Genomic DNA, 14179 nt, shown 5'->3' on the forward strand with positions numbered 1-14179 from the left:
GATAAAGACAAAGCATCACTCAAGAGATAATTTAACCAATGGAAAAAATGTGAAACGAGCAGCCTAGATAATTTAAGTGTATACCTCTAACGTAGAACAAAAATACCAGGTCAAGGAGATTTCTTAAAACAGAAAATAAAATGGAGCAGGTATCAGAAAGCAACTCTGTCAGTCACAGACAAAAAAAAATGTTTCCTCACTCTGCAGGAAATCACCAGCAATGCTTTAGTTTATGCAGACTTCAAATCTTTTCAGACAAGACAAAGGCCCAGGATTTCACTGAGTATTTATGTATCACTCAAAAGACAATTTAACCTTCACTACACAGGTAATCCATAACTTCTATAACTTTAAATTCTCCATTACTAATCCCCTTTTCTGTTTTTCCCAAGTCCACATTTCTTCCTCAGATGTCTCCTGGTCCTCCTGTTTCTCCTTACTTGGGGGGCTTGTTGTTCAATTATGCTGAAATATAACCTGCATTAGACTTTCTACACTAAATCCTTCACTTCACAGGTATTCCATAACTTCAGCTTCTATTTTTTTAATGTCTAGTTTATTAATCTTCTGTTCTATGTTCCCTCTTTTTGATCTTATATATTTTGTATTGTGAAATTTTCCACATTTGGATGCCTTTGCCTGTACTTCTATTTGAATATCTTTGGGGCTGCTTTTTCTCATTTGCATAAATATTGCACCATATCAGATCTCTCTTTCTTTCCCATGTCCATATTTCTTTGCTAGACCTTTCAAAAATCTCAAGATTTTGTTTTTTTATATTTTCGCAGTTCCTCAATTGCTTCTTTTTCCAAGTGTCCTATTTCAAAATGGTCTATATAATGTTTTTCATAAATCTGTTGTATTAATGAACACAGTTTTTTATTTATTTTCTCTATGCAGTGTTGTGCATTGTTTCTGAGAGCTCTACCATAAAGAAGGCTTTGTAGTTATCCTTTGCCTAGGTGGCTATTTTTACCTCATATCTGGCTTATTTGATTTGATCAGGGGCCAGAGTTCCTTGTTAGGTTTAGTGAGTGCATTACTGTCATCTTGAGAGTTAATTTTATTTTTGCATGCAATTATAGTTTCAATATAGAGGTTTATTTTTAAGCTCTGCATTGTGTTTACTTTTGAAGGGGACAATGCATATATGCCACTATTTATATGTCTACAGAATTTGGTGGTAAAGCATTCTGCATAAACATTGGAGTTATCAAGATGGTAGAGGCTTTTGAATTTAGCCAGGTCATTACTCTGTTTTGATGAGACTAGTTGGCATAATGGTTAAGGTCTTCGCCTCCCATGCACAAGGTACAAGGTTCAATTCTGACCGTTGATCAATGCTTGTATGGAGTTTGCATGTTCTCCTTGTGTCTCTGTGGGTTCCTCCCACCTCCAAAACATGCTAAGTGTTTCCATCCCAAGCTTACCAAAGAATGGAGCTGTGGTAGCAGCACAGACTCTACATGGTGCCCTATAGGGGGACGAGTTGTATAGACCAACCTCTTTGGGCATCTACTGTGGTGTGCAGTATCCTCAAGATAGGAGAACACAGACCAGAGATTGTAAGCAGTGGCAGGGTAGACACTCAGTGTAAAATATGGCTCTAGGTGATTTGGTTGACTAATGTCACCAAATGGGAATGGGTATTTGCCAGTGATAAGTGAGTTAAGGATTTGTTCTACTCTGACCTACACCATGGAAACATACTAATGGTGGGATGGGTGTGTGTGCCTCTACTGGCGACTGTGTGCGTGCCATAAAGTCAAGCAGCCTTGGGTCAACAAGCTACTGGTTGGCTGGTGTTCAACTGCCTAGCTTGGGATAACTCTGATGAGTGAAAGCTGGGCATAAAACCATTTAACCTACCAAAAATCAGCTAAGAATTTCTACATTAATTGTAGGTTCACTGACAGGACAGAGCTTGGAAATGCATGACATGTTGGTAAGGAGAAGGCTGGACATTCTATGAAGATAAGAAGGCAAGAAGAAACTAAGGCATCTAGCAAAGAGGTGGATGAATAAAAGATCTGCAACAGTCATGCATGAGTGCTGAAGAAGACAGGAAGTGGCAGTGACTAGAGATGGCAATAGCTAACACTGCACCCTGACCACACTGTAGAAAATGGGAATAAAGGGGTTGACGATGATGATGATGATGTTGATCACTCAAACTTTTGTAGATTAGCCTTGGCACAATCTCTGAATAGCAAGGTGTTGGAAGATGCTTCTGGCTTTAGTCTTAAGGTGAGTATGACTGACATTAGGTCTGATTTGACCAGGGAGGCGGTTACAACTGGTGGGAAGCAAAGCTGCCCCTACTGTTAACGACAGAGTTCAGGATTTCAACTCCCCTGTTTTGGGTGTGGTTCTATAGATATTTTATTGATGAAGTCCAGAACTTTCTAGATATACATGTTTGATGATGTATAAGTACCCTAGTTAATAGAATGGCACTTGAAGTCTCCTAGGAGAATGGTATTTGGCTTAATGCATAGGGACTCCATACTGGTTAGGTAGGAGGCATGGGCTGAGGAGGACATACAGGGGTTCCTATAGTTAGCTATAATTGGATAAGGGGTTGATTAATAATAATTTGGACATGAAAGCATTTCAAGTCATTGTCTTGTCTAACGAGTCTGAAGGTGAAACTTTTTTTTAAGAATTTGGAGGCACCACCACCTTTAGTATCTAATGTGGTGGTCATGAAAGTGTTGTAGCCATTGAAGCCCTGCATTGGTGGACTGCTCTCATTGGTCTTGACCCATGTCTCTGTGGTAATGCATACATCAGTGTTTTCCAGGTTATGAAGTGCTTGTAGAAAGTGGAGTTTTTTGTTAAGGCTCCTAGCAATAAGCAGCAGTAGCTTTATGTTATCCAGATTATGTTTTGTAAGAATGATGTTGCCTAAAAAGGCACAATGTTGGGGTGGACAAGGAATAAGCCAACATATAAAAGCCTTGGGGGAATAGGTGTTTGCCATCCCTGACAAAACAGTGCTGTTTAACATCTCCTCCCTGGCGGATATATATTGCACCCCCTTAGAATGATACTAGAAGCTAAGCCTGCAGTCGAAGTCAATAATCTTTTGTTTGTATTGTGGCATCATACTCAGTGATGGTAAAATGCTGCCCAAGGCTAAGTTCATACCTGCCTCAGACACATATTCCGAGAGTTCCATGATATTTCTTTTTATATACTCCAGGTTTATACATCTCAAGTCACTTACACTCATTTGCACTATGGCTTTGTCATATGTGTACTTGTCGTCTAAGGACTTGAGTGCATGCATGGTGTGGCAAATCCTGACATTTGATAGGCAACTAACTATGACCCCCTCCTTGCACAGTCTGGTGAGGAGTGCATTGGTATGTCTCACTGTGGAGTCACGTATGACTAGAATGTTGGAATGTGTGGAGATTTGCCTTACATGCTTTTAAAATGAATGAGTGTGATTCTTAGATGCATGTTTCATGGTGGATGCTGCCTGCATCATGTGTATGTGAGGTTACTGAGAGTACTTCTTTCATATGTTACATTCAGAATGCTTTTGTGGTTTAGGTATGTTACTTTTAATAGCCTTTGCAAAGTAGGTCTATGTGTTTGGTCTGATGTATGTGTGACTGGTACAGTGTGGTGTTGTGTGGTACTAACAACCTGCATGTTATTTTTCATGGCTTCGTGTGGCTGCTTTGCCTCTAGCAACATTATATACCTACACCTCTCACACAGTGTGTCACTTTAAGCAGTAGGTCATTGTCAATAAATATGCAACAATTTCTACATTGTCTCAGGATGCCCATTTAAACCAAACTGGCTATAGAAATTGTTGGAAAATGCAAATCCATGGTTTCAGATGCTTACTAATGTAGGGTGAAGGGGGAGTCGTGCCTTTAGGGGGGTTGGAAACTGATTACCGGAGAGGTATCCAGCTGCTGGTGGAGATAGTGCTGGTCCCCACTTTGCTGTTTGCAGCTAAGATTCAATGATCCTTTGCTCTGATTCACCAGAAGAATAAGAATAACACTAATCCTAAGCTGCTTCCTGAGAAGTTGGATTGACCCAGATATTGCTGGGTTTAGTACAATGTCTGCAATCCACTCTTGCTAGATACCTTGGCTAGAACCCACATACTCTACTCTGACTCTATAGTCAGGCATACTGATGTTCCACTCACCAGACTAAACAAGGAGAAAGTTACTGTCAGCTGTCTGTTGGGTGCCAGGATCTGCCACATAACGCACGCACTCAAGTCACTCCACAACAAGTACAGATATGACTCTGTCATTGTCCATGTTGGTGTGAATGACCTGAGAAGTACCTCCCTGGACTACATGAAAAGAGACATGGAGGAGCTCTCCTATCTTGTAGCCCAGGCAGGTATGACCCGAGCCCTGAGTAGCATCCTGCCATCACCCAGAATGATACCACAGTACAAGGACAAAATGATTGACTTCAACAACTGGCTAAGTTTCCGGTGTCATTCTAAGGGAATCCAGTATCTGTCTGCCTGGAATGACATGATTGACAGACCACGATGCTTTGCTAGAGATGGCCTGCACCTGTCACCCTTGGGATTATGGACACTGGCTAAGGCTCTTGCCACCCCTATAGTGCCTTTTTTAGGCAAGGTTCAAATGACAAATTTACCACAGTAACAGGTACAAGCAAGCAAAATCTATGGTTAATGCTACTCAATGCTAGAAGTCTAAACCTCAAAATGCATTCACTCGTGGCACTCCTTAAAATGGAGAACATCGACATCTGTGCAGTGACAGAGACCAGGTTCAAGGCTCCAGCGAGCACCCCTGCATTACCAGGCTATAATTCATACCACACCTTTCAGCCACCTAACCGGGACAGAAACACTAATGGCAGAGGTGTGTCCATATTCATTAAGGATATCCACACCTCCAGGCTAGTTGCTCAGCATAACGCATCTGAGATTATCTAAGTGCAACTAACTCTGGGCAAGACCACAATCTAAATTGTACATTGCTACAGCTCCCCCACCATTCCCCAGGATTCCCACTCCTCATTTCTTGATACACTGAAAAATATTAGGGTATAAACCAACACCCTAATAATGGGCAAGTTCAACTACCCCACCATTAACTGGGAAAACTATTCGTATACCAACTCTTTTGCTCAACATTTTCTGGAATTCATAAATTCCAACACCTTGGGTCAACTTATCCACTCCCCCACCAGGGGCAGCAGTATCCTAGACCTGGTCATTACTAACATGGGCGACCGGTGTTCCACACCAGAGGTCAATTCCTCATTGGTCATTTCCAACCACAAGCTAATCACCCTAGACATCCACATCCCGCCCCCACCCCCCCATTAGGGAAACCACTGTAAAAAATTTCTCCAAAGCCAACTTCACGCTTCTTAAGACAGAAGTGGCAGACTTCACAACACCCATGCAGACAGACAATAGAGGTACGACTGCTGAATCCTACACAAATGCACTTTATAAGCACTTACACGAGTGCAACGATCGTGCTATCCCTAACAGAACCAAGATGCTATCCTCCAAAAAAAAAGGAAGCCAATCTGGTGGTCCCCTGCCATAAACAAACTCAACAACAGAAGAAAGAAACTGTTGCAAAAAAGAGTAAAATCACATGATTGGACTAACTCTCTAATCAGCCTCAGCAAGTAGCTGAGATCCCTCATTAAATCCTCCAAAGCTAGTTACGAAAACAAAATCACCACTGATTCTAAAGACAACCACAAAGCATTCTATAGCTATGTCAAGAATCTCAATGGCAACACTCAGATCTGCTCTGAGTTACAGCACAATGGCAGTAAATATACAGAACCAACTGATATTGCCAACATCCTGGCAGATAGGTTCAGTGCTAACTTTACCCCCCTCTCACCCCTAAAGGGCCCTTCTCTATACCGGAAGAATGCAAAGTTCCTGTAATCACGGCTGCACAGGTAAAAACCACACTCTCCAAAGCCAAGAACACAGCATCCATGGAACCTGACAACATCCCAGGCTGTGGTCTACATGAACTACAGAATGAACTGGCACCCCACCTAAACACCATGTTCAATCATAGCCTCATCTCGGGCTTTGTGCTCACTGAATAGCGCACAGTGATGGTTATCCCACTCCACAAAGGGAGAGCCACCACGGACCTTGGGAACTACCACCCCCATTAGCCTAATGAGCCCGGTCTGCAAGGCCATGGAACTTATCATCATGGAACTTATTAACAAAGACACTGGTAATCTCCAAACTCTGGACCCCACCCAGTTCGGGTTTCTAAAAGGCAGATCATGTCTACTAAACCTGATAGACTTTGAAGCAGTTACCAAAACCGTAGTCGAGGGTAAGATGGTTCACACAGCCTATCTAGATCTCACCTAGGCTTTTGACACCATCCCCCACTCTGGACTTATAGATAAACTCACTAAACTAGGTATAAATCCCTATGTCACAAGATGGGTTGCCAACTTGCTCACTGACCAAACCCACACTCTGAAAGTAGCAGACTCCAAATCCAAGTTCAGGCTAGTGACAAGTGGAGAACCATGGGGTTCAGTCCTGGGTCTTCTCCGGTTTGATATCTACTTTTCTGAAATACAGCCTAACACAGAAGGTCTTTGCCTAATGAAGTTCGCAGATGACTGCAAACTAGGAGCCATAATTGAAACTCCCAACAATGTGGACATCCTACAAAAGGGCCTCATTGAGACAGATGCCTGGTGTCAAAGCCATGGCCTCAAGCTCAATGCCAAAAAGTGCACAATGATCCCCTTTGGCAAAAACTCTGTACACATAAGCTACCACACAGGTGGTAGTCTACTTAACACTGAAAGTGTGATAAGAGACCTGAGGACACAGGTGGACAGTAGTCCCTCCTTTGATATCACATTGCCACAGTAGTTAGGAAATCCTTCTATGTGGCACACCTCATCACAAAAGGTTTCTCATCCAGGAAAAAAGAGGTCACTGTTCCCCTCTGCTCATCACTCATTAGACCCATTATAGAGCACAACGCCCCTTTTGGTATGTACCTCACAACACATCTACAACAACTGGAAAGACCACAGAAATACCTCACAAAGAGGATTACCAGCCTCAAACAGATGCCCTACGCAGACTGTATCAAAAAAACCCAGCTTTACTCCACATATCGCCTGCTCAGAGGCGATCTCTGTCGAACATACAAAGCTACGTCAAACCCAGAGCTGATGGACATGCTCCACTTAAAGAAATCCCAATCCCTCCAAGCTACACACTCTAGGGACCTAAACTTTGTCACCACAATAAACAGAACATTCTGGAGGGATAGATTCCTGTCCCAGAAACTTCCCATACTCTGGAACAAGCTACCTATCTATATCAAACAAAGCTCCTCATTAGCACTCTTCAAGAAAAATCTTGATGATTGGATGGGAAATAGGAAATTCACAGTGGGGATCACCTCTGTGGCTCTGCTTGACAGGGGTACAGGAAAATAACTTTCTTGGATGGCGAAAGCCAGGGTACCTTTTTGGCTAGGCTTGTATAGGACTTAGGGCCGATAGCCTAGTACCTGCCTATGAACCTATGAACTATGACTACACCCATTATGTGAAGTAAATCACTACCCTAAATGGTTCTACAGCAACATTTAGAGATACACCTTCAGTGCACATAAACATAAAAACATTGTAAATCTTACTGAGTAATAAGGACAGTTTTATGAAAAACAAAAACTGTATCTATATTTTTCAGATCTTTGATCTATTCAAGTATTATGAGATAAAAATATCTAGAGATTACTGACAGGCCATAATAACAGACTGAAAGATAGCAAAATGTCACTCAACGTACTTTAGTTTAAGAACAGAATGTTTGGAGAGATTCTAAAGAGATGCAGTAAAATTGTTATTATTGTTTTTCTCTAAAGAAAAATAAAAAGAATACCTCATCCCGTATTTCTACTAAAATTGAAGAGAATAGCTCCTGCACAACTTGATCTGCTGAGAGGTCCTCAAGTGTGATGGATTCTTCAGGAATACCCTGCACAACTGCCTAAAAAATAAATTAGATAAAAATCAAATTGTCACTATGCAGTCCCAAATAAGGCAAACAACATCTTAAACACGGACTACTATGAGGCATATTCATCTTACTGTTATCCTGGTACCTCAGTGAAGTAACTAACAGTTCTAAAACCTTCATAGCTGATAAACAAGGAAATGACTTTACACCATATAACCATTTACTGTGGCAATGTGGAACGTGTCCCTTATTCCGTCTCATGCATAACCATGCATTTTAAAACATGAGGGCTGACTGTATATCCATATTATGGAACTGTGTGCGTGTTGCCTGTACGTGTGTGTGAGCCAGGAAGTGGAAGAAAACACATTACATCAGTTCTTTTAAGTAAACATTTATCCTCAAACAACAAGCTGTCCTAGGGAAGATTTTTGCAAGCCATAAAAGGCATACTAACTAAAATTAACTGTATTATCACATCAAATTCAAAGCACATATACCAAACGGTAGAGTTTGTTTTTCTTAAAATAAGATGATAACATGCACAGAAACTGGATTTATAATAATATCAACAAGGACATAAATTCAACAGAAAAGTTAAATTCTAGTGGTGGATCTGTTCTAGTCTGATGAATGAGTGTATGCAAATAAAGTAAAAATGCTTTTGAAACTGGTCTGAAAGATGTTCTTTGTATTGATCACTGCTGCAGTAGCCTTAAGCAATATGACTTGCATCCTGCTTACGATGGAACAGCCAGCCAGCTTACAAAGCTTCAGCTTCCGACCCCCTGTACCACCTTAGTAATGGGTGTTAACCCTAACGCCACTTTTCTCCAACCCTAATGCCCCCACCTTAACTTAAGAAAAACCTTCCTGTAATACTGCCACTACACACACAAAAGCACACTAAAGTGACTATATCTACCGCCTTATCTAATCCTGACCCTAACCCTAAAATACACACACTTGCACACAACCATATAAAACCTATCCCCGACCCATCCCAGACCGTAGCGCTGACTACCACACACACACACACACACACACACACACACACACACACACACACACACACACTCACACACAAATGCTCTCACCCCTTCCAGTCCCACTCACCTTTCATGACAAAACAGTCCAGTGACATTTGTAACATTTAGCTATGCATCTGTTTAAATTAAGCACCACCCCAATCTCTCAGTGATCCAACTGACATTCGATCAACTTGAGTGAAGCCATATACATATATATATATATATATATATATATATTTATATACCTATATATATATATATATATATATATATATATATATATATTTATACATATATATATATATACACACACACATATATATATATATATATATATATATATATATATATATATATATATATATATATATATACACACACACACATATATATATATATATATATATATATATATATATATATATATAAATATATATATGTACATATATAAAACTTGTTGTCTTTAATGAACATGCTGAAAGTGAGCAAAGACTCCAGGTTGATAGCAGTGCCATATCTTGTCACCCCTCCACCCCTGCCCATCACATCACATTCCACGTGGAACAAAATGCCTAAGTCAGTATCCACAGTTACTGTAGTGAACATCTGGGCCTTGAGAGTTTCCCTCACAGAGTCTTCAGGCAGTCAATCAGCCATACATTGCATTTCATATAAGGATCTCTGAAATTAGCCAGTTCAGTGCCTTCAAAGACAATATGAAGGATGTGTACACATGCTTTCCAAATGTGGTACATTGCTGTAACCATTTGAAATGTTGGGACCTGCTTCAGTGACTCCAGAAATACAGAGACTGAATGGCTAAAAAAATAGATTTTCATATACAAAGTCTGAGAAGACATTTTTTTCTGAACATTCCCTTTTCTCCAAGGTATGGAGATTTTGAGTTGGTATATATAAGCTTTAGGTCTTGTTGTCCGCATCAGGGAGTGCAGGAGGATTGCCTTCCAGCAAAAAAAACAAGTTTAAGAGAGAAGAGTGATTTAATATTCACTCTTTTCCTGCATATTTTTTCTGTGAGTCAGCACTTGGCATTATGAGTGCAGACATTTAAATAAGGAGCTGTACATAGCTCTGAATTCTTTATCAAGGGATGGACTATGGGAGCTTAGGGCTCCTAATTGTGGCAGCTTCTAGAACAATAGCTTCTGGACATGAGGCATCCTTACAGAGGAAGCACTCCTCAACAGGCTAACATATGTTATAAACATTGCTGGGAACAGAAGCCAAAAGGCCAATTTGTTCCTGTGCAAATATATGTTCCTGTCAGATATCTATCAAGCAAAATGGATGACCAAGGAAGACTGTCCTACAGTCTGACAAGCTTTCTGGGAACACAATGGAGGACAGTAGATGGCCTCAGCATGAAAAATCCTGCTTTCTTCCAAAAACTGGAAGAATTCACAAAAATTATTGTCCACCAAAGGAGAGGAGAGGAAGGAAAAAGAGCATTAGTCTCCCTAATTGTATCCCCCATAATCGGGTTCAGCTCAGGTTCTAAATACTTAGCCTTTCCAAATGCTTATTCTTTGTGAGAAAGTGCTTTGCGAGGTTGGAGGAAATTTGATGATACAAAGAGGGAGCCATGGTAAGTGGGACATTGTTGTCTAAAGAGAGAGCACTGCCAGTGAAGCTGTAAACCCCCTGTAATGAATAAAAGCAACAAAGCAGGCAAATGCATCTAAGTGATTTTGGAGGAACAGTCACCTCGGGACCTATACTTAGACCTCAACCATGGTGGTGGGGAAGCCTAATTAAAGGCAGATATCAAAAGCACTAGTAGAGTTTTTCTGATGCATTCTTCTTTGCCATCACAATTGCTCTCTTATTCTCTTTATTAGCCAACCAATATTCTGGTCAGTCTTTTCTATTTTGAAGACAACTTTGTTGAGGCACTAGCAGTGTGATGGAATAAAGTTCTTCTTGGATTTTATCTGCCAGTTTGTCATTTTATTGTTTGAACAATTAATGTGGTTTAATACAATCTCATCTATCTCCCACTTCTTCCTGCACTCTATGATAACTTGCTGGACCTCTACATTCCACCACCAGCTTTCCTTATGTAACATATTTCTGTACGTGGTTCAACTGCATATCTGTTTTATCATCTTCACATAAGCTGTTTTCAGAGGCTGCTATGTACGCAGCCTACAATGAAAGAGGAAGAGGAGCCCACCCTACAAGACGTAAAAATAGCCCTATAGAAAAATGAACTCAAGAAAAGCAGCAGGCTCAGATGAGGTCATGGCAAATGTTGGATGAGGTGAGGTTGAAATGTTCCTCAGAGTACCTATAGCAGTATGGAGAGAAAGGAGTATCCCAGATGGCTGGAGAATAAGCATTCTGGAGCAAGTATACAAGGACAAAGGGGACATTCACATCTCCAGGCAGTATAGAGGTATCAAAGTCTTGTCACACTGCAAAAAAACTGCTGGAGGGAATGATTGACAAATAAAAAAAATAGTTTGGATTCAGATCAGGATGCAGCACAACTGACTCAATGTTTGCTGTGAGACCTATGGTAGAGAAAAAGCTAGATATGAGGAAAGAGTGAACTGGGTATTCCTAGACTTGGAAAACATATATGACAAGGACCCAGGAAAGCTATTTTGTGCAGTCTTGTGATGGTTTAAAGACACAGAAACATTGGTAGAATTAGTGCAGTTTATGTGCAAGGACCCAATGACACAAGTACGAACAGTGTTCAGACTTACAGAGGAACTTCCAGTAGGAGTGAGGTTGAATCAGGATTCAGCTCTGACCTCACAGCTGCTCATATTGGTGAGGGACTAAATAAGCAAACAAGCTGGGGGAGACAGATCAACAAAGCTGCTGCTTGCAGACAGTGTGGCATTACAAGCAGACTCTGAATAGCAACATCAGCAACTGATAAGGGAATGGCATGCAAAACTGAAGTGGATGAAACTTAGTGCAGATTATTCAGCAGCAAATGGGGTAAATCAGAAGTGTGTGTGTGTGTGTGTGTGTGTGTGTGTGTATATATATATATATATATATATACACACACACACACACACACACACACACACACTTTTATAGATAGCTATGTACATAGATAGAGATATATATTACTGTAGTTATGTTGTATGTTGGATTTTTAATTAATTAATTAATTAATTAATTAATTAATTAATTAATTAATTGATTGATTGATTGATTGATTGAATGAATGATTAATTTACATTTGATTAGTCTGGTTGCCCATTTTAAGCTGAGGCCCAGAAAGAAAAGTTCCAAAGTATTAAAAAAAATTAAAATCTAAAGAACAATAGTTTTACAATCTTTAAAAAGAATACAAAAGCATCTACAGTTTGAATAATCATCCCAAATTAGACATAATGTGAAACTATTGTTTAAGAACAGATATGACTTATATGACAGTTTAATATTTAGAAACATGTACTCAGTTTATAGAGAAATTAAAGGTAAGTTAGTATAATATAAACAGGAATTGCAATATTTCAAACAAAGTCCAGAAGCACAATAGCAAAAACGGCACCACAGCAGTAATTTAAAATTCTTTTTCTGAAATTGTATCCAAAAGGTAAGCGCTTTCGGCTGCATAACATCATTTTTAGAATGAAAAGTATATTGGTGGCAAGTTTTTCTTAATGCCACGCAATCTCCAGGATTGAATGACTCTATTTCTATTTCTAGTATTTTAAAATTAAGGAGCATAAATAGGTAATTTAATGGTATACATCTATCTTAATAGCATATATCTGTTGCAATTTTAACTACATAACTATTATGTTATTTATATAATGTATATGGAAGTAATTATATTCAGTAATTAAATACAAGTTACGTATATTAATATTGATTTAGTCAGATGCATGTGTTCACATATATGTTTATGTACATATGTTATTTCTGAGTAAATTTCGAAGTTGTATACACTGTCTTTTTTAAAAAATGCTATATTAGCATTGGATTTAATTGAATAATTAATAATGATTAACATGACTCAAATGAATGGTATTTATAAACCACTATGGTGATTTTAAAGTTTGTCTGATGAAGGCTGATGTTATGCAGCCGAAAGCGCTTACCTTTTGGATACAATTTCAGTAAAGAATTTTAAATTACTGCTGTGGTGCCGTTTTTGCTATTGTGCTTCTGGACTTTGTTTGGAATTAAGTTTGTGATTCTGTTCAGTTTGGTTTGTTTTTCCATCAGGCATGGCCTCAGGAAGCACGCAAGATGCGGCAACCACAGTAACTCGGGCCAAATTTGAAACTTTGCAGCAATCTGTTACTACTTTAACACAATTAATCCAGCAATTATCCGGTAACAATGCTAGTACAAGATTACCAGATTTCGGCAATAATCGGTTGGATAGTGTTGACAGCATGGATAGTATTCCTCCTGCGCAAATACAGGTGCTTGAACATTATGAGACACAAAATAATATTATTGACAATAATACTATTTCCTTGAACCAATGGCTAAACCAAGTACAACTTGAGGGTCAAGAAAAACGTCCAGCCAGTCCTACTTTTTCAAGCATGGTGGATGAATTTCATGATTTAGCCTGGCAATATCGCAAACTATTGCATGAAAATGTTTATTTTAATGAATGTGTGAAAAGACAGCAGGTACCAAAAGGTCTCAGATATTGGCAATATCTGACTGGATTACAAGAAAATAGCTCGCTTCACAAAGATCTACTACAATTATTCAATCGGTAGGGGTGCGAACTTTTACAGTTATTGATAAAACATAATGGTATACAAATGGATGCGCTTAATATTAAAATACAGGAGCTTGATGTTAAAATCAAACAACAAAGTGCATACATAGCTTGCCAAAATCAATATCTTGAAGTACTTTCTCAGATAGACACTTATAGTAATATAGTTGTGGAAAGAAAAGCTTGCAAACTGGAGAGGGATAGAATGGACTATTCCAAAGGGCGAGCATACCCAAAACCACTGCGAGGTCAAACGCGCAGTCAGGAAGTAGAGCAGAATACTGTTTGCGTAGAGGATAATGGCGTGCAAATGCAAGATAATAATGCCAGTGAAAATAATCAACAGTTCCCTTTAGAGAACGGAACCCTTTAGCGTTCGGAGTGGCTCTGGAGCAAGGAAGGCTACAA

At 39.5% G+C, this 14179-nt stretch overlaps 1 protein-coding gene across 1 annotated transcript in view; it reads right to left on the bottom strand.

Annotated features, from left to right (window-relative positions):
• Positions 1-14179, bottom strand: part of NUDT22 (nudix hydrolase 22) — a 182576-nt gene that overhangs the window by 62621 nt on the left and 105776 nt on the right. The window contains exon 3 of the mRNA XM_044075727.1: positions 7931-8038. Within this exon, the coding sequence (XP_043931662.1) occupies positions 7931-8038 (108 nt within the window). The remainder of the gene's footprint in view (positions 1-7930; positions 8039-14179) is intronic.

The sequence above is a fragment of the Protopterus annectens genome, chromosome 6.part1, assembly GCF_019279795.1.
Source record: "Protopterus annectens isolate FY-2018-M chromosome 6.part1, PAN1.0, whole genome shotgun sequence".
NCBI classification, from domain to species: domain Eukaryota; kingdom Metazoa; phylum Chordata; order Ceratodontiformes; family Protopteridae; genus Protopterus; species Protopterus annectens.